Source organism: Corvus kubaryi, unplaced genomic scaffold (assembly GCF_017639235.1).
Source record: "Corvus kubaryi isolate FWS band 111438036 unplaced genomic scaffold, C.kubaryi_AGA036_p1.0 37300, whole genome shotgun sequence".
NCBI classification, from domain to species: domain Eukaryota; kingdom Metazoa; phylum Chordata; class Aves; order Passeriformes; family Corvidae; genus Corvus; species Corvus kubaryi.
The window spans coordinates 6,659,860-6,686,167 of record NW_024581093.1 but is presented as its reverse complement, the minus strand read 5'-3'; the positions used below and the strand labels follow the sequence as shown (position 1 = coordinate 6,686,167).

General features: G+C 41.2%; 1 protein-coding gene across 1 annotated transcript in view; it reads left to right on the top strand.

Moving 5' to 3' along the window:
- Positions 1 to 23,612, top strand: part of GLG1 (golgi glycoprotein 1) — a 79,184-nt gene extending 55,572 nt beyond the window's left edge. The window contains exons 8-26 of the mRNA XM_042027375.1: positions 1,123 to 1,337; positions 6,734 to 6,855; positions 7,504 to 7,605; positions 9,455 to 9,608; positions 11,286 to 11,423; positions 12,216 to 12,302; positions 13,180 to 13,242; positions 13,907 to 14,020; positions 14,414 to 14,502; positions 15,366 to 15,483; positions 16,463 to 16,555; positions 17,078 to 17,215; positions 18,513 to 18,636; positions 18,970 to 19,112; positions 19,343 to 19,444; positions 20,071 to 20,178; positions 20,772 to 20,892; positions 22,743 to 22,849; positions 23,325 to 23,612. Of these exons, the coding sequence (XP_041883309.1) occupies positions 1,123 to 1,337; positions 6,734 to 6,855; positions 7,504 to 7,605; positions 9,455 to 9,608; positions 11,286 to 11,423; positions 12,216 to 12,302; positions 13,180 to 13,242; positions 13,907 to 14,020; positions 14,414 to 14,502; positions 15,366 to 15,483; positions 16,463 to 16,555; positions 17,078 to 17,215; positions 18,513 to 18,636; positions 18,970 to 19,112; positions 19,343 to 19,444; positions 20,071 to 20,178; positions 20,772 to 20,892; positions 22,743 to 22,849; positions 23,325 to 23,492 (2,306 nt within the window). The 3' untranslated portion in view covers positions 23,493 to 23,612. The remainder of the gene's footprint in view (positions 1 to 1,122; positions 1,338 to 6,733; positions 6,856 to 7,503; positions 7,606 to 9,454; positions 9,609 to 11,285; positions 11,424 to 12,215; positions 12,303 to 13,179; positions 13,243 to 13,906; positions 14,021 to 14,413; positions 14,503 to 15,365; positions 15,484 to 16,462; positions 16,556 to 17,077; positions 17,216 to 18,512; positions 18,637 to 18,969; positions 19,113 to 19,342; positions 19,445 to 20,070; positions 20,179 to 20,771; positions 20,893 to 22,742; positions 22,850 to 23,324) is intronic.
- Positions 23,613 to 26,308: the final 2,696 nt, after the last annotated feature.

Genomic DNA, 26,308 nt, shown 5'->3' with positions numbered 1-26,308 from the left:
CATAATGTGAAATAATGTGTTGCATCCTCTAGATCTGCACTGGAGAACTGTTTGTTTTTCCTCTTGGCATGCAGCTGTGTGGTTTTCAGAGTGAGCAGCAGGGCTGCATGCTGCAGTGCCTCTGGCATGGGATGGGAAGGCTGCCATAATTCCATAAGCAGTCTCTACATTTGTGAGTTTGACTAACTCATTGCTTCTGATTGATGTGGAAATGATGTACCCTGTTTGTAGAAAAATTGTGGGATTTTTTTTTTTTACTTCTCCCTGCAGTAGGGCAGGTGGTTTCCTGAATTACATGCAGAAAACTGCTGTTCAGTTATTTACTTTCATGGTGGAACAGGTTCTGCAGTGTCTCCTGCATGAGGCATAGCCCAGGAGGAGCACTAATTATTCCACACAGCTCCATGTGCATGTGTTACAATGCCTGGCAGCCCCTGTTGGAGTGTCCTATGTTCCATGGGATGTTGTGCACATATGAATAGGTTGTGATGGGGTCTGCAGGAAAGCTTATAGCAGGTCTAAGCATTTACTACAGCAAGATTTCTATGCAGCTGCAGTGGTTTGTTGGACACTCCATATACACTCTTGTTTTAGTCTGATTTTTGGCTTCCTGAGCATTTATGTATTATTGCCCTAGAAAACCCTCTCCTTGGAGAAAGTGTTTAACCTGCTGTCCAAACAAATTCCTCTCTGTTACATACCAAGCTGGTGAACTACCAAAGTGGAACACTAGTGGGAAAAGGAGCCCTTGAGCATAAGGGGAAAAGCTGACTTGTGCTACAGAACTGCAGATCCATGAGTGCTTTCCGCTGTTTGTCAGAAGCAACTCCTGTAATGTGAAATCCAAAATCAGATTCTCTTAATCTTTCAGGCATTCTTTTTTAAAAAACTGTGTTAAATCCATAGACTGGCTATATTTTACAAGGTTGTTTAAATGACAGGAGCTACCATAACCTCTGCTTTATTCCCCAGCACAAATGCTCCAGCACATTTGTTGCAGTCTGGTGTTGTTCAGAGCGTGGACTCTTGATTGTCTCTGCTCTTCCAACTCGCTGGTAGCACAGGTCAAGAAGGGCTCTGCTAAGCATTGAAACTAAATAACATCATCTTCTCTTGGCTCAGGTCGACAAGTGAGCAGTGAGTGCCAGGGTGAAATGCTGGATTACCGGCGCATGCTGATGGAAGACTTCTCACTGAGCCCAGAAATCATCCTGAGCTGCCGAGGGGAGATCGAGCACCACTGCTCCGGCCTCCATCGGAAAGGTCGCACCCTGCACTGCCTGATGAAAGTAGTCCGGGGTGAAAAGGGCAGCGTCGGGCTCAATTGTCAGCAGGCAGTAAGGAGCTTTTCTATCACTTCACTTAAGTTTGCTCAGTTGGTAGAAGCATTGATTTGTCTGTCAATGTTTTGCCTTGCGATGGAGGTTCTGCTGAAGTCAGCCTGGCTCTGCTGGGTGCCACTGAATGCTGGAAGCAGTTGTGTAATTGCCATGCTATCTAGCAGCACATCAGTAAGGGGTGGTGTTTTTGCCCTCAAAAATACATTTTGCATTGTTGTGCTCTGGGTTTTGTATTGGATCTTCTTTAGTTCTTCCTCACCAGCTTTGAAGTCATGGAATTCTCTCCTTGGGTGTAAGATGTAGGGAAACTTGCTGTTTATAATTCTAAAATATTTCTTCTCCTTCCCTTTCCCCCCTCTTCCCTTTTCTTCCTTTACTTTTCCCCCTGTGCCCTGTCCTTGGAAATGCACAAAACCTTTCAAAGCACCTTCCCACTCAGTTTTATTTTTGCTATTTCATTCAGCTTTAAGGATGGAAATGGAACTTCAGGGACAGGGAGGTACAGCAGACTGCTGTGGGTTGATGTAGTTGCAGCCAGTGAAGGAAATGTTATTTTCCTCCAAAATATCTCTGTAAAATGGAATATTTATTTTGCCTTTTTTTTAACTCCATTTTGGCCCAAATACATCCTGCTTATCATTTCTTTAAATTGAAAACAATTTAATTTTTGTTCAAACTCATTAGTGCTTTTTAATATGAAATTACATTTTTGTACTTAGTACTTGGTTTTAATGACCCATGACCCCAAGAAAGTGACATCAATGATAAAAATGGCAAAGGAGTGTTAGTGCTGATGTAGGAATTTGGGGAGATGTATGCTCTTGACTTCTTTTAATATACAGAACCACTGTTCTATACATTTCTGTTGTAAATGTAGCTTAAAACTTGAGCCTCACATGATGCCAGTTTGTGTGTATTATCAAAGATAAATTAATACCTGTTAAATTTTTGTAAGGCATTGGGTGCTTTTGTGGTGAAGCTTTTCTGCATAAATACCAGGTGTACTTGTGCAGCAGCTGTACAGTTTGAGTCATTCCTGCGGGGATCTGTAGTGCATTACTTATGCTCTGCAGCCTTTGTGTGAGAAACTGAGTATTTGTTTCTGTTTAAATACAAAATTGAAACTGCTGCTTCAGAATTTTGTTATTTGCAAATATTCATAAGATCAGTTAATCTTGGGAATAACTTTTAGATCATGAAGTGCATGTTCAGAACAAGTCGTAAGTCAAAACAGGAGACCCCCAAAAGTGATACAGGATTTCAGACTTCCAGAGAAAAATATCTTTAGAAATTTTGAGCAGGTTTGGAGGTTTTTTAATTCTCTTATACTTAAGATACTGCTTTAATTTTTTTGCAGTAAGTTGATGCAATAGTAAATAGGATCGTCCATGAGTCTCCTTCAAGTTAAATGTGTTTTGTTCTCTGGGCAAAGGACAGCAGAAAGAAGCAAATAAGGTGTTGATTTTATAAACTACATTTAGTTTGTCTGGATTTTTATGGGCAAGAGGAAATAGATGATTGCAAGAACAGAATAAACGTTCCAGTGTTCTGAGTTTCTGAAGACTGACATGGTGCTATTACATAGCTGCCTACAGCTTTTGAAATACTAAATAATTTATTGTTCTTATATTTTGTATTTGAATGGTAAGGGTTGTCAGTGTCTTTGTTGTGTTTTGATTTATTGTGTTAGAATGAGCTTCCTATTTTCACGTTCCAAGGCGGATACATTACCTTTGCAAGGAAGAGAATATTGTGTGAAAGTCTTCCAGATACTAGGCAACTTGTGCTAGAGACTCCAACTCCTTGTCACATGAGGTTGGCCCAGATGGCAAGCCCTGAAGAAGGGAAGTTAGAGATCCATCCTTTAGAGTAAGCTGGAGCCATTTCAGTTCTTTCTGGGTACCTAGAGAGCACCTTAGACATATGGTTCTGCTGTGGCTCTTGATGGTGGAGCTGTTGTGTGTGGCACTCCTACATTTTCACCTGCAGAAACAGAGAACAGCACAGGTGCTCTGGGGTGGTCCCAGCAGAGCTTGCTGCAGTTCTTTGGGTCCATCTCCAGATGTTGTCTTTTCTATAGAGTCAAAGACTCACATCCCTGTGCTTTTAGCAGCATCATGAGGTAATGCTAGTACAGCACCATGATTTCTTGGCTAACTCAAAGCAATAGTTCTTGTCCTGAAATTCTTCCTTATAGAAGCTCTTTGACCGGGCACACATGCCTAGAAAGTTTGCTGGAGGCAATTGGAAGGGAAAACATCTAATTTGGATCTGGTTTTACTTACTGTCCTGTCTGTGAAGGTTTGCTCTGATTCTGCTCGTCTTATGAAAGGAAGACTTTTGCCCATCTGCCAAAAACAACCTAAAGAATCCTAAAACAACAAAACACAACCAAAGAACCTCCATTTTATTTTCCTGCAAGGCAAGAGCATTGACTCATACCCTTTCCTTCATCCAGATTGAGTGATTATTTGTATTTAAAACTGTCAACAAAATGCATTCTTAGACATTCTCAAACCCCCAGTATTTTAATCTGAGAAGTTCCATTTCTTGTGAGACACCTCAGCCGGAGTCATCTTGCATGTGAGAGTCTCTGCTCACACCTAACTGCTGTTGTGCAAGAAGCACATCTAGACCTAAGTGTCAAAGCTGTGTGGGGGTTTTGTCTTCGTTTCAACAGTGAACTTGCCAAAATTCTAAAGCTCTGTGAAGGGTGGAGAACAATGGCTTTCTGTAAGTGGTTTGGCCTAAGTTAGAAAGAGAACCCCTGGATGTGTGTTGAGCCTCATTGTGCCCAGCTGTGGACGTAAGGGATCCTATGCACACGTGTGCTGTGGTGGGTCATCAGATAGGAGATTAAGTGTCACTTAATTGTGAGCATCAGCCGTTCAAAGGTCTGCAGCTGTACTGGCAGTATATAGCACCTCTGGTGTTGCTTGGTGAAAGCAGTATTTTGTATTAGAGCTGTTGGCAAATCATTTTTCAAATATGTGGCTTCTGTGTTGCCCTGGTCTTATCTTTGGGGGTTTTTTTCTGTTCAGACCTTTGAGCATCTAAAACTCCAATCCCTGCTAAAAGGGCATATATTTCTTGCCTCCAATTTCTAATACAGCTGTTAAATTGGTAGTTCATTGTTAATTTAGTTCCATTTCCAGGATAAAAGTTCAGGGGATTGTAGAGTTTATCCAGCTGCTTTTCAGCTGTGAGGGTTTGTTGTGTGAGGGAGGAAAATCCTATACAACCTTCACTTTTATCACTGTTGCCAAATTATTCCTGCTTCCCTGCAGTCAGGGCAGCTGGCTTGGTGCTGCACATCTTGCATGTGGTTGAGAATTAAGATTGGGAATTCTGCAGTAGTGCCCAAAACAGGGTGGAAGGATAAGGAGGTGCTTCAGTGCTTCTGAGCTGTTGTACCCAGTGTGCTTTGGCCTCTTCCACTTGATAGCAACAGAAATACCAATTAATTGAGACCTGAGGAAGAATCCTGCCTACATAATGCTCTGGCCAGTTTATCTAATCTGTGTGTATAAAAAAAATGTTGGGTTTGAGGTTCTATTCACCGATTTGTCCTTGAGGGAGTAAATTCCACCTTTGATATGTAAGTCACCTAATTTGAAGTAATCCCATCAACTTTACACGCAGAGTAAATGCATCCATGCAGGCTGTGTGTCTGCACCAGCAAAACCACAATATTCTTCTCCCTCTTGCAGTGACTCTTAAAAAGTTTGTAAAGAGCACATTCAATTAAGGTGCCACTATGTTATGAACTGTATTGGCTTCTGTTTGACCACTGTCAGAGTTGTATAAAACGTTTATTTATTTATTTTTTTAATTAAAGTATCCCAAAAATTTTTGATAGGTAGGCCTTTTCAGCTGCCTGCATCCCTTAGAAGCTGACGCTGGGCATAATTAAGAGCGAGTCGCAGCAAATCCTGTGTTCCTCCCAGGCAGTCTGTGGTCTGTCCTCATGACTGCAAGTTTCCTGTTGGATAAATTGTGCTAGCTTGTATTTTCTCCAGTTCTCTGATGCTTTTTTTCTTGCCTGTGTTTTGAGATGTTAGGGTTTTGCCCCTGGGAGTTTCCTGGATGGTGTTTCGGTGCAGACTTTGAAAGGTAGAGAATAAAATTGTAACTGTGCTTTTGATTTAGTTGGGCTGAGGGCCAATGACTAAAACCATTAACTAAGTGTCAAGATGCTAGGAGCATGTAGACCATTTGATGTTGGTGTGCAGTTGCCTTCTCAGCAACCTCTTCTTTTTTTTTTCCTTCAAATTTGTCAGCTGAAGATGTTTGCCTGCCGAATGATGATACCAGTCTGCCTTCCATCAGTCTTTGGAAATTCACAGCTTGATGGAAAATGAAGTGGGGCATGGGGATCCTTGGCTGAATTATGGTCCAGAAGCTACCTTTGTCCCAGAATTGAGATTTACCCAAATTCTCTTCCCCTGGCCCAGCAGACACCTCCCAAATTACTGTGTCCGGATTTGATTTTGTAACATAGTGCTAAATATGCTAAATGATGTTTCCTTACTAATAAGAGAGAATTGTTTTTTGCAGCTTTTGTCAGAACAGCTGTTTCACAGGAAAAAAAGATTTGATGGAGCTGTTCATACTGCATTTACCTATGACAACTGAAAGTATTTAGAAGTCATAAAGGGAGTGCTGGGATATCAGCTTTGGGTTGGCACACCTGGTCTCTAAATCTTTGGAAAGTTTTTATTTTCATCTTTCACTTACACTATGACCTCTCTTAAGTAGTTAAAACAGGGTGTCCTGTTTTATAACTTATTTTATACCTTAGACACACACATACATACACATAATAAAAAAATGTGTACTATAGTTCCTGACTTCCAAAAGCTTGAGCAGGCATCCCTGAGGAAATGTTACCTCATGGGGCATCAGAACAGGACATTGTACTCTCCAGGCAACTAAAAACTGGTTTAGACTTTGTAGATAGGCACATGATCTTTAGACATTGATTTGGGTTTCAGTTGTAAATAGTATTCATAAAAATACGACAAATTTGTGTGTTTGATATCGTCAGCCTTATGGAATTGAGGCTACCATCAAAGCTTAAGACAGATCACAAATAGAGTATTCAGATTTTACCTGTTCTAGTCTGTAAATTGGTACATAAGTAGTCCAAGTTTACAGCTGACCTTCAGTGTGTGACTGGTCTCATACAATGTTCCTGGGATACCTTCATAATGATAATTAGGGTCCAGCAGTGCTGGAGTTGGCAGCACAAGTTCTTAAAATAAAACACTGCAGAGCAGAGTTCATACATTGTGATGTTGTTACTGGCCTAGAATTGCCACACTGAGAGGTTTTAAGTGCTCTCATTTAGGTCTTTAACATTTGTTTTCCTATCCACAATTCCTTTCTTCCAGCTTCAAACCCTGATTCAGGAAACGGACCCCGGTGCTGACTATCGCATCGACCGCGCGCTGAACGAGGCCTGCGAGTCGGTGATACAGACAGCCTGCAAGCACATACGGTCTGGAGACCCCATGTAGGTGCCTCTCAGTTAGAACTGATGGGTTTTTTCCTGTTAGGCATCTGTAAAGGTTGTGTGGCTGACCAGTAGAGACACTAAAACCTGTCCAGACTAGTGACTCCAGACCAGTCATAGAGGGTTGAACTGAGCTGTCTCCATTCTTGCTGTACAAGCAGGCCAGTATTTTTATAGGAGGACTGGTTTAGCACTGGTGAAGGATGGAGCTATCACGGACACTTAGACTAAGTTTGTAACATTTGGTGTGCTAATTTCTCTAACTATGTAAATCTCAAGCAATATCACAATGTAACAAGCCTGGAAAGGCCAGATAAGCAAATCCATAAGGCAGAGACAGGTGTCTCCTTTGTCTTCAGGTGTGATAATATGTTCTGCCCTGAGCCAGATTTTCTGTGGAATACTTCTTACGATTTTGTTGTATATCAAACTTGCTGAGATAACTAAAACAATGGAACGTGAGAGAGTACAAATCTGATATACACTTGTTTTAGATGTAACCTTTTTGAAGGAAGAGAAAGATCTTCACTGAGTTTGAACATCTTATCTATGGTTCACTGGAAAGACTGATTTGGCAACACCAGCTGTTACAGGGAAGCTTAGCATGATTTTAACAGTCTGTGGCCTGGCTTTTTCTTCTGTTTGCAGGATTCTGTCTTGTCTGATGGAGCACTTGTACACTGAGAAAATGGTAGAGGACTGTGAGCATAGGCTCCTGGAGCTCCAGTATTTTATATCTCGTGACTGGAAGTGAGTATTGTAAAACAAGATATATCTTTATTTGATGTTACTTGTATTAAGTGTTTGTATGCATTAGCAGTTCCTTGTAAAACAGTATAGCTTGTGATTGTTCAGAAGAGGACCTTCAAGTATGGCAGGTTGGTAGGGTGTTAATGCCTGTTTAGAACACTAAAAGCAAAAGCTGCTTAGAAAAGGTGTGATGCCACTTAAATCAGGTACTCTTGTAGAAGTGGTGCAACCTTAAAAAGTGCTCAAGTTTGAGCTCTAAAATTCATTGCATCTAATTAAAGAATTCTGTCTGACCATATTGAAGTTGAAGGTCTCTTTCTCTGCAGGTGGCAGCCAGTTGTGTCTGCTCTAAGTGCTGCAATATGGAACTTAAGGAAACCCAAGTTTATAAGTATAACAAAGACTCACTGTGTGAGAAGCTTCCTGCCTCCATTTATGCCTTTTTTCAAATTCTCTGGGTGTGATTACAGCCTGTAGAGCAGATATAATACCCTTCAGAGCACTACTTTTCCATCTTTCTCATCCAGAGATGGCAGTGCTTTGTTTTAAATATATACAAAGCCCCTTGTGCCAGTGTTGGTTAGGATGAGGCGAGAATAAATGTGATAAACGTGACCAGTGAGGAAAGAATAAGTGTTTGGCTTGTCTTCTAAAGAAGATTGAGAGGTGAGGAAATAGAGTACATTAAATGGCCTTACTGCAGGAAATTGAATAATTGTTCTTAGTGGCCACAAAGAGTGTAAGGCAAGAAGTCCTGGGCTTCGATTACTGCAAGGAGTGTTCAAATCAAACATTAAGAAAATCTTGACTCATAACAAGTCATGTATTTATGGACAGCATTGCCAGCAGCTGAGAGCTGATGTGCTCTGTGAACCTTCTGCTTTTAAAATATAAGGGGCTTCATGGACCAGGGAGTTTAAGGCTTTTTGGCTGTTCATTTAGTAGTCTCAATAATTATCTCCATAGGCAGACAAGAATACTTAATTTTTCCCCCCTTCCTGTTTGTCTTCATTGCTGTGTCTCCTGCCTGTACTGTTTCCAGCAGGTAATTAGTTGTTTGAGTCAAACTTAAGGGATTGGAAGAAGGAAGACTGAGTATTTGCATTTTCTTGGGAGTAAGGATAATTCTAATTCATAGTGCAGGCTGGGCAAGATTAGCTTATCTTTGTTTAACCACTGTTCCCCAGAACTGGTTTATAAATCTGTTGTACTGACCATGTGCCTCAGACATATGCACAGAGTAGATAGGGTTTTGTTGATATCTTTATCATTGTCTATGTAATTGTGTCCACCGAAATCACTTCATGTTTGTTTCCTATAGTGTTTATAAATATGAAGATTCCATTTTGGAAAGTCAGTAATATCTCACTTAACTTTCATGTAATTAGACATCATCTTAAGAGATCTTCACTTAGATGCCAAGCAGGGGACACTGATTTCAGCTGGCTCAAATCCAGGGCAGACAGAATCAATCCAATTTAGGTTTTTATGGAATTGGTGTTTCAGAATGGCAGCAGTACAAAGTATGTGTAAGATATTACACAAGCAAGATGTGGTATGTACCTGCCTTTCTGCTGGTTCAGGACATCAAGGAGATGATTTTTCTCATGTGTCAGCCAAGTGGCTGGCATGCTGCAGAAGAAATGGGAGGTGCTTCAAGAAGTGTTGAAAATTTGATCTGTAATTAAAGGTTTTGGTGTTATTTAGGGAGTTGATTCAAAATTGGAATTTGGAATCCTGTTGGTTCAGTTGGTCAGACACTGCTGCTGATTGGTGTCCTGGTGGTGCCTGAAACCTGAAGTGGATTTTCTGTCCCAAAAGCATTTCGGGATAACTTTTCTGTTTGCAGATTGGACACAGTCCTTTACCGCAAGTGTCAGGGAGATGCCTCCCGCCTCTGCCATACCCATGGCTGGAATGAGACCAGTGAGCTGATGCCTCCAGGGGCTGTTTTCTCCTGCTTGTACAGGCATGCGTATCGCACAGAGGAGCAAGGAAGGAGGGTAAGTACTGATGGGCAACTTGGTACTTGTTGATCTGTGGTAGAAGGGTTGCTCACACATTTGGAAGTTGAACACTCTATGCTAAAACTGCCAGAACTCAGAAAACCTACTTTAAATCATTTACTGCAGGTGGTAGTTGCACTGCTTGGGGTGCCCAGCTCTTCCTCAAGGGTGCCCTGAAGGCCTAGGTAGTTGTTCTGGTAAGGCAAAATAGGCCCAGCAGGAATGGCAGACCCGTGGAGAGACCTGTGTGCTGACACTGACTTACATTTCTGTTCAAATGCAGTCCAAGTTCTCCCTCATGTCTTTCCAAAGAGGAATGTGATTCCTTGCAGATAGCCAGCGTAGCTGCAAAATTGGTTTTATGCAAAAAGGAGTTTCAGGATCAGCTTTCCTTGGCCGCTTCTAATTAAGTTTTGATTTGTGCCCAGCTTCAGATTATATTCCATTTAATTCTTCCTATTGATATAATGCATCATTCCAGTTCTTTGGAGCTTGCTGTACTGGTAATTGTGCTTATGCTGTCTTTAAAGAAGGCAGTGGGGATCTGACTTGCTGCCCTGCAGTCTGGAGATCCACCATAATCGCATTTGTGGTTGAGAGGTGCTCTTTTCAAGTTTGCTGCCCTCTCGTGCCTTTAGCAAGGCACTCAGATGAAGGCACCTGGGTACTCAGTTCCATTTCTTTTGGCACTGTAGTGTACACAGCCCCTAGGAGTTGATGGGTTTATACAAGGGCTCAGTTTAAAAATTAATTTCCACAGCTTGATTTAAAAGGTCTTTTGTGGCAGAGGTCAAGTACTGATTGAAAGTATGTCTTTTAGGAATAATTTTTTTTAATGCAGTTTCTTAGTCTGCTGAGTTGAGACTTTTTCGTTCCATTTTATATTAGTGCTGACCAAAGAAATCAATAGCCACCCTGCAAATAATCTATCAGAGAGAGAAGAGGTTTTTAAATGTGTTTTTCTTTTGGGAAGTAGGCTAAGGGAGCAGCTGTCATTTTGAGATTAATCTTGGAAGCAAACTTATGGGAGGTTAGACCTGTATTTGTTTCCAGTTCTGTTGACAGAATGCTAGGTAACTTCCAGTGGTTTGGATTTTTAAATGTATGAAGCTTTAAGCTTCAACTGGTGCGTTTTAGGTCTGATAAGCACCATACCAGTATCCCTTGGTTTTCTACAGTTTGTTTCTTCCTGTTTTGCAAGTGCTGACTCTGATGTGCTGCAGTGGGGATTGCTGAGAAGAAATTACAGCTGGGCTACATTGCCTTATTCTGGGCTTCTGGTTTGGAATTGAGGGCATGAGCTACTTTGACTTTTCTTCTCCAGAATCAGTCTGTGGCCTTGAGTAAGTGGGGATGGTGCAGCAGATAACCTGGGGACCTGATCTGACATCATATTTCAAAAAGTGAAGTAGAGATTTAAGAATATAAAATTAAACTTAGTGGAACAAGAGGAGCTTCTATCTAAACTAAATGACAGAGCTCCAAGCTCTTTTGAAACCAGGATTTCTTGTTGGGGACCTGGCAGGCCTGTGCTGAGCAGTGCAGGACTCGTGTGACTTCTGGGATTGATGATGGCGTTTGTGGTCACTCTCAGAACCTTACCTGACAGCATCCTGTTTGCCCTGTGTGGATTTAGGGACCCTGTATGCCAAACACTCCCTGTTCTTCTTGCAGCTATCACGAGAGTGCAGAGCAGAGGTCCAGAGAATCCTCCATCAGCGAGCCATGGATGTGAAGCTGGACCCAGCCCTCCAGGACAAGTGCATGATTGACTTGGGGAAGTGGTGCAGTGAAAAGACAGAGACAGGGCAGGTACTATACACAATATCACTGGTACTTTGTTTGCAAAACTGGAGGGGTGGGAAGGACAGAAAGGGGATAAAGGGACATCTCACTGCCTCTTTATAGTGGAGACCATGTTAAAAATTGGTGCAGTTTGAAACACTCTGCACCAGACTCAGAGACAGGAGGTGCAAAGAAGCTTTGCATGTTCAAATGTTAGCGGAATGAGAAGGGAGAAGGGGACAGTTAGCAAAAAGGGCTTTAATGAAGCAACCCTACCTCCCTCAACTTCCTACTTGTAATATTCTATTACAAGCTTGATATTTCCCACATAAACTTTATCCCATTTCCATTTGGCAAGTACTGTCATGCTTCCTGTGTTTATGCAGAACTGAACTAACATCTGCAGGTACTTAAAAAGTTTCAACAAATACTATCATGTTAAATTGCTGTGCCCATAGGAGGGCTGTAGCAAAGGGACCATTCTGCAGCAGATGCTGTAGACACCGCTCTCTTTTTGAAGTGCCCATCATAGGTTGGGTAACTAACCTCTCCTTAGGTTATGGAAAGGGAAAATTAAATGTGATATTCCAGAAGTGAAAGCACATCATGCAGCTTTTGAGAACAAGTGGTAACATCCTAGACCAACACTTTCAGTTACTGCTATATGTGTGTGTTCTGGGAGTGCTAGTAGAGGAGTGGGATTAAATGAGATTTAGGACTTCACAAAAAGGAGGGCAGTTTCACATGTGTAACAATGTTTTAAGCCCAAAATTTCAACTTGGGTTGTTGGATCACACACTAAAATGTCTGTTTCTGTAGGAGCTGGAATGCCTTCAGGACCATCTTGATGACTTGGTGTCTGATTGCAGAGACATAGTGGGAAACCTCACTGAGCTGGAGTCTGAGGTGAGTGGTTTTCAGCCTGAGGTAAAGGCAATAGTTAAGCATGTCTAGTTAAGCATGTCATTTTAATAACGATGAAAAAGCCTGAGGTTAGAGAAGCTGTAGAAATGCAGTATTCTTGCATCGAAAAACATCCTTTTTACCCCCATACAGTGGAAGTTTTTCATGGAGATTCTTGAGAAAGAGAAGTGAACAACAGGATTTTAGGCTGTTGATGGCATTTCTCTTGCTTTAAAGATCACTTACAGGAGTGAAACTAAGATTTGCACAGAAACCCAGTTACCTTTAATACAAGTCAAGATATGTGATGGGACTTGAGATTTTGCTTGCAAGTAGTTTTGAGTACTGTATTGCAACTTCCCTATCAGTCCCAAAAATTCTGCAAGCCATAACCACCAGGTACATAGTAGAGATTTCAGTGGTGTTGGCAGTTTTATCTATTTTACAAAGCTTCATATTTAACTGTCGAGCCCCAGACTGTTCCCTGTATCTCTTAAAATTTACACTGTGCCCTAGGGAAAGCTTCCTTCCAGTGGTTAGAAACTTTGATTTGCTCAGAACTATGCTAAATCTTCAACTCCTGCCTAGGTGTAAGGTGATTTCTAATGCTCTATCACCCAGTTTGGAGGAGAATGGCTGAATTATCCAAGCCAGGAGTTTCTGTGGAGACCAGGCTCTTCCCATAAGGCTTGTCTTGCATTTGCCATATTGGCAGGAGTGAACACCGGGATTTCCAGAGCTAAAGGGCAGAGCTGTCTGGATTGCATTTTTCAAAACCCTGTGAACTGGATTGAGTTTGAGTTGTTAGCCCAGGTTTCTCCTGGAGTCCTTTTCTCTTGTGCATTCACTGTGAAAATGAAAAACTGCTTATTTTCTGCAGGACATTCAAATTGAAGCCTTGCTGATGAGAGCATGTGAGCCCATTATCCAGACATTCTGTCATGTGAGTATTCTGTAATAGTGTGAATATCTTTGAGGAAAAAGCTCAGTGGGAAAGGTTAGAGAGTTTTAGTATTAGTTCTTGCTACAGTTCAAAAGTAAAATCAGAGGTAATCAGTTCCAAAAGTCTTTAATTAAAAAAAATCACCCTGAAATAAAAATTATTAGTTCCAGCTAGTGTTTCTGCTGTTGTCATAGCCCTAGCAGAAAAGCTAGTTTGAAGATTAAATTTGCTCTGTAATTGGCAAAAAACACTCTTTACAGTGAGTTAAATACTAGACTTTTTTCCTTCTCCTTTACATGCAGGCAGCGTTTTTAGCCACTCTACTCTGTGCAGCTGCTCAGCACTGCTGAAATAACTTCACTGGTGTAGGGCTGAGTAGTTAAAGAGCAGTGAAGGCACCTAATTTTAATATGTCATGTAATCACTGAGTCTCTGCAATGTGTTTTCCTGAGTCTGAAGTGTGTGTGTTTCTGAGATGGTTCTTTTCTGAACTGTATAAACATAGTTGTGTACTGGAGTTGTGTGGTGCATCTCTAGGGTGGTCAGCTCACCATGGAGAGTGGGACTGTGAGTTCCATATTTCCTGGTCACAGTGGGCTAAAAGAACATAAAACCCATGACTCGTAAGAGTAGCTAATTTTTATGCCTTTCATGTCTTATTCAGGAGGTTGCAGATAACCAGATTGATTCTGGAGACCTGATGGAGTGTCTAATACAGAACAAACACCAGAAGGAAATGAATGAAAAATGTACAATCGGTGTTACTCATTTCCAGCTGGTAAGCAACACTTTGCTATCAGTGGAAGGCTGTTCTTTCAGGGTGTTGATAGGAATTAGCTAATTATGAAAATGCTCCTTCTTTGAAATTGATTTTACACTGTATTTAAAGAGCTCTTGTGAATTCAGACAGTTGTATTTGCGTGCCTGGTCATAAATGGTCACTTCAGAGGTGGTTTCTTTTCAACTCCTCCTTAATCCCTGGCGTATGGTAGACAGGGTCCCAACTTCTTCAGCAGTGCAGCATCCCCTTTGCTTCCATGTTAGTAAGTTTGAACAAAAGTATGTGCTAATTGTATGATTGAACAAGTGTTCTTTTGGCCAGCACTTCACTTTTTTTTTTTTTAAACTCCACATGACCAAAGCTGTTTTTCTCCCCGTTTCTCTCTTGCAGGTTCAAATGAAAGATTTTAGGTTCTCATACAAGTTTAAAATGGCTTGCAAGGAAGATGTGCTGAAACTGTGCCCCAACATCAAAAAAAAGTATGTAGTGCCTGACCAAACAGCAATCTGTTTGTATAAGTATGTAATTAAGTGTCAGGGTATTTCATGATAGGACGGAAAATGCTGGACTTCCTTTAAAGGCCAGTTGGTTTGTATGTGTTCAGTTAGTGATTGTGTTCTGCAGATGGCTTAAGGTAGAGGCCTGCCTCTTAAAATTACTTCTGCCTTATTCCTGGATAGAAGCCTGTCCTCTTTATTTTACTTGCTCTGAAATTAGCTAATTATTACAATTAGTTGATTGCACATCCCAGAATGTTTTATATCCTTGCTAGATTCATTGTCTTCTAAGAGGCAGACTATTGTTGTTCTAGTTGCTGATCTGGGAAGGGAAAATAGCCCACTTGTTTTATCTGGTTTATTCACTGCAGTTCTGAGGGGGTTTTTTTTAATGTTGTACTGCCGTAGTGTAAGGCAGAATTACACACAAGGTCAGTCGTGTTTGTGGATAGCAAGACTATTAACATTTTATGAGATAAATGCCCTTCTCATAGTTTAAAAGGGTTGCTTGCAATGCTGTGTAGGTATTCACCTTCATCTATTTCTGAGATGAAGCAAAGCTTTTCTAAAGTGCTGACATGACTTTAGAGCAGAGATCTTGCTGGGCAAAGGGTTTGGTGGGATTTTGAATGTCTTCCTGTCTGCTGATCTAGACTCCACTTTAGGTTTTAATTGTGATACAGTTATTGTACATAGAGCTGTACCCAGAAGTGAGCACACATGCACAAGGACTTCATACTGTGTTTGGATTATTGGAGTCAGTTTCTCTCTTGTGGTAATCCAATACCAGCCTTGGCTGGTCTTAGTGAAGATGTATGAGTAAAAAGCTGTTTTCTTTTCTGCAGGGTGGATGTGGTGATCTGTCTGAGCACAACTGTGCGCAATGATACTTTGCAGGATGCCAAGGAGCACAGGGTCTCTCTGAAGTGCCGCAAACAGCTGCGTGTTGAGGAGCTAGAGATGGTAAACATGCCTGAAACTCTTGTTCTCCCTGCTCTTCTAGTGAGGTCCATCAGTTAAAACTTCCTGGTTTGTCCACCTCCGGGGAAAAAAGGAAGCTCATTTGTAAGATGTATCTAATTTATTTTTTCCGCTTTTCTTACAACACAAGGCTCAGTTGCCCTTCGCAGTGAAAGTACTGATTGTCTTTAACGCCTTAAATATAGTCTCACGAAGGCTAAGGCAAGCTAAATGGTCATTGGAATTTCAGCTAGAAGTGATTATGTTTAGTGTTAGACAGCAACGTGCTACACATTCTGATGTCCTTAACGTCCTCTAGGAAAGAACAAAAGCTTCATTTTACAGACTGAGGAAACAAGCACAGATGAAGCAACTCGACTCCAGCTGCTCCAAGTTGCTCAGTGGATAAATAGGAGTAGTGTTTGTTCTGGTAGGCAAAGCTGCCTCTCGACTTCCTGCTGCAGTGCTTGCAGTAATAAACTCTTAGGGTCTTTGTCCTGTAGATACTGTTTAAGTGTCAAAGCTTCACCTTAAGTAGGTCCATATCAGAAGAGGCAGCACTCTTGCCTTTGTATGGAAGAATTCAGATGCTGGGCATCACCAAAACCAGGAAACTTCATTCACATCCTTGATCACCTACTGTTAATATGTCCTTTAGCTTTCACATGGAAAGATTTTAGTTGTCTTGGACAGTTGTGATGATGCCCTTTTAGGAGAAGCAGTAGAAACAACTTGCTAGCTCTATAATTTGATTTAAAACCTTTCTTCAGTCTAAAAAGCTGACTGATCGCTGCAGGGAATTCCAAAGTTGGTTTCCTACTAACACCATTTTTCACACCCAAGACCCTTACACTCGAAGAAACTGAATGGCTCTTGTGAGAGTTGCTTACTTTTTGTGAGTAGAGGTCTCCAGTTAAGAGACTAAAAAAGTAAAATAGTCTTGAGTCCTACTTTAAGGCTCATATTGTAATTTTTCCTGCAGACTGAGGATATCAGACTTGAACCAGAACTTTATGAGGCTTGTAAAAGTGACATCAAGAATTACTGCCAGAACGTGCCCTATGGCAATGCTCAGGTAATGGAATTTGTTAATAATTTACAATTTAATTTGTACTTTCATTTCAGAAAACTTTTGAAGAACACTTTTGCCCCTGTAAGTGCAGCTCGAGGTTTTCATTTTGATATCACTCAAATATTTTGGTAGTACTTCGGAATGTTAATTTCTTTCTTTTCCACTGGTACACAAGCATTAAAACTGGGGGAATGCAATGCTGTGAGCACTTCATTCTTCAGTTAATGCTAGTTTTAAGCTATTTGCAGCTGGTTACTGCAAATGTTGCTAAAGATTTCTTAGGATGACATTTGTGTTTTTGGAATAAGTCCAAGAGACCCTCTTCATCTCATTAAATCTTTGTGAGAAAAGATGAACTTAAAGCAAGTTCTAGAAATAAGCTTTGGTAATGACTTTAATAAAATCTAGGCATTGGGATTTTAACTGTCCAAATGAGATGAAGGTGGTCATTAGGGGAACACATGGCTGTGTATGACAGAATCATATCAACAGTGTGTCCATTATGCCTGCAATATTGTGTTGTAGATTATTGAATGCCTGAAAGAAATCAAGAAGCAATTGAGTACACGGTGCCACCAGAAGGTGTTTAAGCTGCAGGAGACAGAGATGATGGACCCAGAACTGGACTATACACTCATGAGAGTCTGCAAGCAGATGATCAAGGTAATGGTAGTGTGCTCATTTAAAAGGGTGAGGTTGGGATATAAGAGCTCTATCAGCTTTGAGCTTCCTGTAAAGGCTTGTTACAACACTGCTGTGCTCTTTCAGAAGTATGATTGCTTTTTTGCAAAGTAATCAGTTTCTTAACTCTGAATCAGGCTGAGGTTTCTTCAGGGCTCTTCTCTTTCAACTTCCTGATCAAAGCCTGTGTGCTAATAAATTTGTCTTCCCAACTGCCAGCAGAATTGAGGAGGGAATCTTTGCTGAGGCTTCTAATACAGTTCTCATCCAGTCAGTTTGGATTTGGATTGGCTTTTAGCAAGGGTGAAGAAGTTACGATTACAGAGAAGAGTAAAATCTTCAGCTCACTGCTGACCTGGTGCACACAGACTTTTATCAAACTGATAGAGCAAGCAAAATCATGCAAAACTTAAAATTAGAAATGAAGGCTGGAAGTGGTACCACGTAGAAAGCAGCAGTGAATGTTCATACAAGACACTTTCACAGTAGCCAGAATTGCAAGCCCTGAAACACTGGTACGTGTGGTCCGTATACAGTGCCCTGACTCCGTATTTTAGCTGATGAAGAACATCTTGAAAGTTATTTGCTCTTCAGTGCAGACACATGCTTTTAAAAAGAAACCTGAGCTCATCAAAATAGTGAGGATTTGAAGATGCAACAGCCTTATGTTGCACCCACAGAATTAGTTTCTAACAAAAGGAATTAGTACCTTGGTCTGAATTTTGGGTGAGCTGGTTCACTTTTGACTATCTGATTCAAGGGGAGAATGGGCTAATTACTGTCAGTGAACTCCTCTCTGCTTTCTCCTTATATGTGGTCTTAGTTTGCACTGAGTGGTACTAATGAAGTCTTCACTGTTGCTTTGTCCAAGCAGCGTTTACACAGAACAGCAGTATGTGTATAGACTTAAAAGATTGCTTTTTTACTTTCTAAAATAAATGGGAACAAAAGTAGTTGAATATGAAACCTAATTTGGTGGGTATTTCTTTCCAAGTGTGCTTTTCTTAAGAATAGAAAATAAAGGCAATTTGCTTTTGATAAAGCCAGTCAGGACTGTACAGCTCAGTGCTCAGTCCGTAAGCAGAGACATTAATGCCCATGGTCAATTCAGAGAGCAGCACTGAAATGTTGGGGCTAGGCAGTGTGGCTGTATACCTCTCTGTTGGGCAGGTGATTATTCCCTTCCATGAAGGAAGCTGCTTGTTGGTTTTGGTTTTTGTTTTTTCTAGGGCTTTTAGTGATGAAACTTGTTGGGTTTTGGGGATATTTTTTTTTGTAGCGCTTTTGTCCAGAGGCGGATTCGAAAAACATGTTGCAGTGTTTGAAACAAAATAAGAACAGTGAAGTGATGGATCCTAAATGCAAGCAGATGATTACCAAGCGCCAGATTACACAGAACACAGGTATCTTCTTCTGAAAAAAACCCAGAACTTGCTTGCCCGAGGTGTTCAGCATGGCAGGAAAAGTATCAGTTTTATTCTCCTTTGTGGTTTTATGTGTACACGCTGACCTTAGTCAGTGGGTCAGCATGTGTTGTTGAATCCTCTTATTCCTGAAGCTATTATCTCACAATTTGAAATTCTATTATGAAAAAATACTATTTTTCCCCAAAGTTATGTTCCTTTATGGTATAATGCCATCCAGGAAATTTTTATCCCATCTCTTTTTGGAGTGTTACACTCTGTAATCTGAAGAGATGTGTGCTCTAACGAAGTTCTGTCATCTCTCCTGGTTAGATTACCGCTTAAACCCCGTGCTCAGGAAGGCGTGCAAAGCAGACATACCAAAATTCTGCCAAAATATCCTGAATAGGGCCAAGGATGATACAGAGTTGGAAGGACAAGTCATCTCATGCCTGAAGTTGAAATATGCAGACCAGGTGAGTAGAGCTGGTGCCTGCAAATGAGAAAATGTGCAGGATCGTGCTGATTAACAGTCATTGAAAAACAAATCAAACTTGGTCTTGTGGTGTGTGCAATGTATGTAACAGGCTATACATAAAGGAGGTTTTTATGTTCCTATACAAGTATTACAGAATACTGGTTAATGTACAAGGTGGTTGATTACCGAAGGTCATTGAGTGAGTTAATGACTTTCTCCTGCAAATAGCGTCTCTCTCCAGACTGCGAGGACCAAATTCGAGTGATAATCCAAGAATCAGCCCTTGATTATCGGCTGGATCCCCAGCTTCAGATGCACTGTTCCGACGAGGTAGGAGAGTAACTCTATAGCTACTTTTGCAGGATGAAAGCTCCCTTTGTGTAGCGGATTTTTGTTTCTCAAAACACGAACTTTCCTAATAACTAAAACAAAAAAATCCCTTTGAGCTGCTTCTAGCTAGTCAGATTCTCTGCTTGTGACTTTTGCCCAGTGTGTAGGAATTGAATTTTCCTTTGCAGTGCTAATATGAAGTTAATTTTTTCATCTGGGATCTCATCAGTACTTATGACTATGGAAAAACGCTTTTTTCCTGTTGTCAAAAAAAAAGTCAGTTCTCTGGTCTTGCCAGCCTTAACTGGAATACAGTCAGGCTTTTTGAGTTTTCACTTTTGGTAACAGAGTTGGTCATGCTTCCAGTGTTACTTACTTCATGCTTTCGCATTCTTTCCATGCTGTTTCCTTCCCTGCCCTCCTCCTCACTACAGCGATATTGACTTCTTGCTGCTGGGTTTCAAAGGGTTATGCATATTGCATGAGCCAGGCTGCATTTGGCTTTGGGGATTTTAGGGGGGAAGCAATCTCATCATGTATTCTTTAGCTGTGCCCTGTGATGAGCTAACATATTGAGATATAAATGTGCTAAAAGGCAGAATGTTAAAACACCTCTTTCAAAATAGATTTCCAGCTTGTGTGCAGAAGAAGCAGCAGCTCAGGAGCAGACTGGGCAGGTGGAAGAATGTCTGAAAGTGAATCTGCTGAAAATAAAAACTGAGATGTGCAAGAAGGTAAAGAAAATAAATTGGATGTGCTCTAAAAAGCTCCTATCCCTGCAGAAGTCTTTGATTTTTCCAGATCACAGCCTAGGTCATGTTCTAGCTAGTATGCGGCCAGAGCGCTGAAATTTCCCTATACGTCTTGGTTCTGGCCTGCAGGGATTCAATTCACTTTCAATTTGCCAGTGAAAATTGTGCTGGGAGTTTCTCCTTTGCAATTCCAGACTTGAATCCTTTCTTGATTATGGTTTCTTAAGGTTCTGTTACTAATCTGTTTCTTCATGTTATCTCCATTGTAGGCTTTCCTAGTCCCAGGCTGTGTGATCGAGGACTGTATGAATTGTGCCGTGGCTAGATTTCAGTTCTAACTGAAGTAGTCCTGGCATATTGATGTCATCTTTTAGATTAATATGAGTATTTTCAGGAACACTACAAACCAATTAATTAAGCCTAAACCAGCATTCATAGCCTTATCCAGGGACAGTGGTGGTTTTTCTCACAATCCTGGATTTAAAAAGATGATACACCTTTCAGAGTCATTGATCAGCATGAGTTTTATTCTGTCCCCTTTTTCTGAGATGTACTTGAAATTTTCTCCTCCACAGGAAGTGCTCAACATGCTGAAGGAAAGCAAAGCAGATATATTTGTTGACCCGGTACTCCACACAGCCTGTGCCCTAGACATCAAACACCACTGTGCTGCCATTCCGCCAGGGAGAGGACGCCGTAAGTGCTCGTGCTGTACTTGTGTAACCTCTCAGTACTGAGATATTTAACCTGCATTTTCTTACCAGCATAATCTTACATACAAGATATTTCCACCAGTCATTTGTGGGCAGCAGGATGGAACAGCAGCAGAAGTGTTAGATGAATGGATGTCAAGAAGTCTTTCCTTGTGTCGAAGGCAGGACCTAGTCCTCAATCCTGATATAATATCCTTGTAGCCTTATCTGCAGATTTAATGAGTGTATTTTATGTGCCATCATTCTTATGATTGCTGACAATAGTGTGTGATAGCAGATCCATAGACCTTCTGTAAAATCCCTCCTCAGTTAAATTCCATTGAAAATGAGCTTTTAATACACATGAACTCATTTTTCAGTGAGGTTTATCTCCCACCTTGTATCAGCTTCACACAAAATCCAGCTCCCACATTTACATGAGACAATGTTCTATCAGACCGTATCAAAAGCTGTCCTAGAACTAAATTCCTTTTCTTACAGCAACAAGTTAGTTTGGATTCACAAGATTCATTCTAAACTAATTTCCTTGGTTCTTCTTTCTTTGTCAGTCTTTGGCCATGTTTGGCTTCTTCATTTCAGTATTTAAATTTAAATTGAAGTATTTTGGAGGGTTTTTTTCTTCTCTGCTTAAACATATGAGTCTTTTCTTTTCCAGCATTGCAGAGGGTAAGTAATCATGACAGCACTGTCTAAGTTCTCATAGCAGCTAAAGGCTATGAGACTTCATCAGCTGTTCTAAGTCGTCCAAGACTGAGTTCAGCAAGTTCAGACCACTTGAAACATAATATATTTAAGTGTTTCCTAGCCCTTTCTTTTCCTGTTTGCGGTCAAGCTCTTGCACTTTGTTACTGTTAATAGGTTAGCTACTTGGATAGGATGTGGGGCTGTTCAAGAAAAACTAGTGGGAGAAAAAAGTTCTGAATTTTCCCATCTTATGAAGTTTATCTGGCATTAAAAGTAACAGACAAGTATTTTCCTGATCGTTATGTTTCATGCTGGTTATTGAATGCATTTCTGAAATTCTGGATATCCTTTATTTGTTCCCGCTTTGTCATAATTCTTTTGATGTGTGTTCTGATGTGGTTGCACTGCAGGTCTGCAGGAATTTGCAGCTTAGAGGGCTCTGCCTGTGAGTGCTTGAATTGACAACTGTGCATTAAAAGTCTGGAGCTGGTTTAACTAAGTCTGTGGCCTGTTGGCTACAAGCTAAATAACTCTTCACTGCAAAGCAGAATATATCTAATTAGGGATTAGTCAAGTATGGTAGCATGGAAATAAAATACAAAATTTTATGTTGATGTCTCATATGAGCATTTAACGAGCTTATGAGTTAGTTGGCCAAACCCCTCTGTAGGCACCAGAACGCTGTGATCCCATTTCCTTTTCACAGGACTGTGTGAAAACTCAGGAAGTTAAGCCTTTCAAAATATATTGTTGATCAAAAACTCCTAACAAGCCTAAGGAGATAAGATTGTGCTTTTCTGAACTGAATTTGATCTTAGCTCTCTCTAAAGGCTGGTGGCATGGAGTTCAGAGTATACAGCTCGTTGAAGGTACAGATTTAAAAGACTTCATAAAATCTCATGTAAACCACGTGAATTATATATTGGATACGTACTGTAGTTTCTTTTTGGAAGTCAAAATTCTTTGCATCTCCAAATGCAATACTGATCATGAATCTTGGTGAAATTGCTAGCCTCAGGCATAGTCTGCCAGGTCTGTTTAGAAAGCCTTGTAACCATCAGCCTACATGAGAATGGAAGAGCCCCTCTCTGCACCATGTTATCGACACCACTGTTGCTATTTTGTAACACCATCTTCTGCACATTACAGAAATGTCATGCTTAATGGAAGCTCTAGAAGATAAGCGTGTGAGGTTGCAGCCTGAATGCAAGAAACGCCTTAATGATCGTATAGAAATGTGGAGCTATGCTGCAAAGGTGAATATGTAAACAATTTCCATTTTTTATGCCTTAGATCTCTCTGTTGCAAGGTATTTATGAAAAACTTCAACTGTAATGAAATTCTTGTCTCTGAATGAAGTTTAGTATTTTGAGTTTGGTCCAGAAAAACTGAAATCAGGTCTTCTTGGAACTTATATCTTACTCTCACTGTGTCTGGGATGCATCCCTAACAATGCAGAATTAAACTATCTTTTGTGCACACAGGGCTTAGTCTTCTGTAGAGAAGTTGTGGGGCAATGAAATAGGGGCAGGAAAACTTCCTGTTAAAAGGTGCCTCCTGAACAGCAATTCCTTCAGGTGAATTATTGCAGGCCTGCTTTTTTCTGGTTCAGGCCAACTCTGATGATGACAGGAGGCAATAGCAGTACCTGAGACTAAAGCTGGTAAATTTCACAGCTGAGGGTTGCATAGAAAGCACAGCTTGGCTCATTTATTCCCTTTTCACCTCCAGGTTGCCCCAGCAGAAGGATTTTCTGACCTTGCCATGCAAGTTATGACCTCTCCGTCCAAGAATTACATCCTGTCTGTGATCACAGTTGGCATCTGTGTACTCTTCCTCATCGGCCTGATGTGTGGACGCATCACCAAGCGGGTGACAAGAGAGCTCAAGGACAGGTAGAGCCTGGATTGCCTGCTGAAGAAATGCCTGCCCAGTGCCCAGTTTTGTACAGCCCTCCACTGTATAGTCTACCCACCCCCTCTTGTGAGAGGAGAATAAAAAAAAAAAAAACAAAAAAAATTAGAACAGCAGCAGGTGTTGGCTCAGTTTTCCCATCCTGGATCTCATCCGTGGCATCTTCATCCTATGAAAGTTTGTGTGCAACATTGACAGCCCAGCCAGCAGCTTTTTGTTATCCCTTTGTTAGCAGACTCTCGTTTACCTGCCTGTAGACAAGTCTCTGTTGTACTGTTGGAACTGCCTTCACTCTCCAAATCAGACTGATATGACCTGCAGCTCAAGCAGTTTTTAAGTAAATTTTTAAAGACAGACATATGCTGCATACAGACTATATGATTTAGGTAATGGTTCATACTGAAATCTAGTCATCCTCTGTAGCTGGGTGAAGTTGAGGCAGGAAATTAAAGGGTAAATTGCATCTTACACCACAGTTGGCCTTGTTTTGGACATCTTGCTCGTCTGTGTAAAGCATCTTCAGAGCATAGTCTTGGACAACCTAAGGACACCAAGCACTGGTGTCATCTCCTAGTGAATATCCTGCTTTTGTGACTGTGGATTTTTTTGGCTGAAAAGATGTCCTTCCTTTCTTCCTCTTGCTGCTTGCAAGATAGAATAAAATACTGACCAGGATTGAATACTCATATGAGCTGTACAACTTGTATTTCAGTAGATTAAAGACACGATGTAGACACGAGGTGTGTAGAGCCTGTCAGTAGTGAACAGTGTCAGTGGGCAGGAAGTGCTCTGAGCAGTTACTTGGTCAACTTTTTTATTAGCCATGATGCAGTAAAATTCTAACACTCCTTTTATTTTACCTTGCTGCTGCTAAGCCGTTGCCCTCCCCAATTAACTGTGTGTAGATGGTATTGATGCCCTGGCAGTGCAGTGCTCTGTCAGTGATGCAGAAAGCACCAGAACACTCAACATGCACTCTCTCCATATAACGGTTACTTGTGGGTTAGCGTTTGTAACCACGCTCTGGGTCTTAATGGTTTGAATGGTAGCACTGAAGAGTGCTTTTCATTTCCACAACTGCAGTTGATGGTGATAACACCTGGCAGTTTCCTGGGATGTAGAACACAGGTGCCGGTCCAGAATGCCAAGCAGAAGTGGATGGAAGAATGATAGTGTGGTATGAAAAGCAGAAACATCTGGATCTTTAAGGGAAGTAGCTTTTGCATAGTTACCATCAACATGGCATTTATGCTATGTATAGTTATACTTCCAGAACTGGATACTTGCACCCAAGAGCCCAAAGAAGGTGTTTTGGAAAAGCTGCACCAGTAGTTGTGGCCTCTTCTTACTATCACCTGTGTTCCTCAACTACAAGGAGGTGTGGAGCTCATAAGACACGTGCTTTAACTGAAACATGGAGTGTGTTGATGAAATCCAGGAGAGGCTGCATGAGAGTCGATGTGTACAGGAGGATATGTTTTATTCACATTTGAGATGTGCTCTCCTATGTGTGCTGTGGTAAAAACCATGTGCCTGAAACTGTGCAACTTAGGCTGATGCTTGAACTGTAACTTTATTTTCCCACTTAGCACACTACTAGGTAAGACCTGGTGTTTCCATTTCTCCCCATTGTTTTCTAGAAGAACAGTGGAGGTGGTTTTGAGACACTCCAGAGTGTGGACCAGCTGATTCTGGTGATGCTGTGTCTACAGAATGACATATACAAAATACTGTGAGCTTTTGCTATGACATTTTTGCTGAAGCTTTTTGCAAACACACCTTCATCCCGCTCTGAGGATGGTGGCAAACTAATATGGGTTTAGACTTGCTATGCTAGTGAGTCTCACAAACACTCCTGGTTTTGTAGCAAAGTACTGTGAACACAAGCAAGCAGCAGCGAAAGCCTGAGTGATGAAGTTTCAGTGGAGAGTTAGTGTATGGTAGGATTGCAGTTAAGTGGTGAGGTAGAACTGAATTTAAGCCTGAATTCCTTTTCTTGCCCCACTTACCTGGTGTTAAGGGAGCTTGACTTGGCCGTCTGTCAGCATGAAGTGGAGCAGAAGAGAAACAGTTAATCAGGTGTCTTGAGGTAGCACAGGTGTGTAACTCCACAAATATTAGTTTGGCAATTAGAAGTGTGTGTTGTATCACTTGACTGAGTGTTGAAATGACTGCTGTCGAAATGGATGTGCTCACAGAGCTGCCAGCAAGGGAAGTGGGATCTTGGTGCAGCCTTGCTTGCTGGCATGAGTCCTGCTTCTCCAAAATGTCTGTCAGGCATAATTAAATTGCCATTGGAGGGCTTTTTTTAAACTGTTGTGACTTTTTGAGAAGGCATTTTGTAACCTGATTAGCTTGGAAAGCCTAATTAGATGGTTTATTGTCTAGAAATAGCATCTTCCACTAAATTCCAAAAGACATTGCGGTGAAAATTGTAGGTTTGTAGCCATAGTTCTGAATGTAAACCCTGTTCAGCTCTGAAGGTGACTTTCTTTACTTTCAGATTTAAGGCTTTCTGGGTTTTTTTTCCTTTTTAATTTGGAGAAGGTTATGGTAAGGGTGCCCGGAGCCTGGCATTAGGAGTCCGTGCTCTATGGTGGTGTTAGTCTGTGGTTGGTGGTGTTCTGCCTATGTCAGGCTCACCTGGGAGTTCAGTTTCAGTGTGAGTGTGCTGGGATGGTGTTACAGGTGTGTGGCTCGAGGCCCTTGGAAAAAAATGTAGGATACTAAATAAACCTTTTGTCACAGTAGACACCAGACCCACCTTTTAAAGGATGGATGCTGGCAAGGGGTCCAAGCCA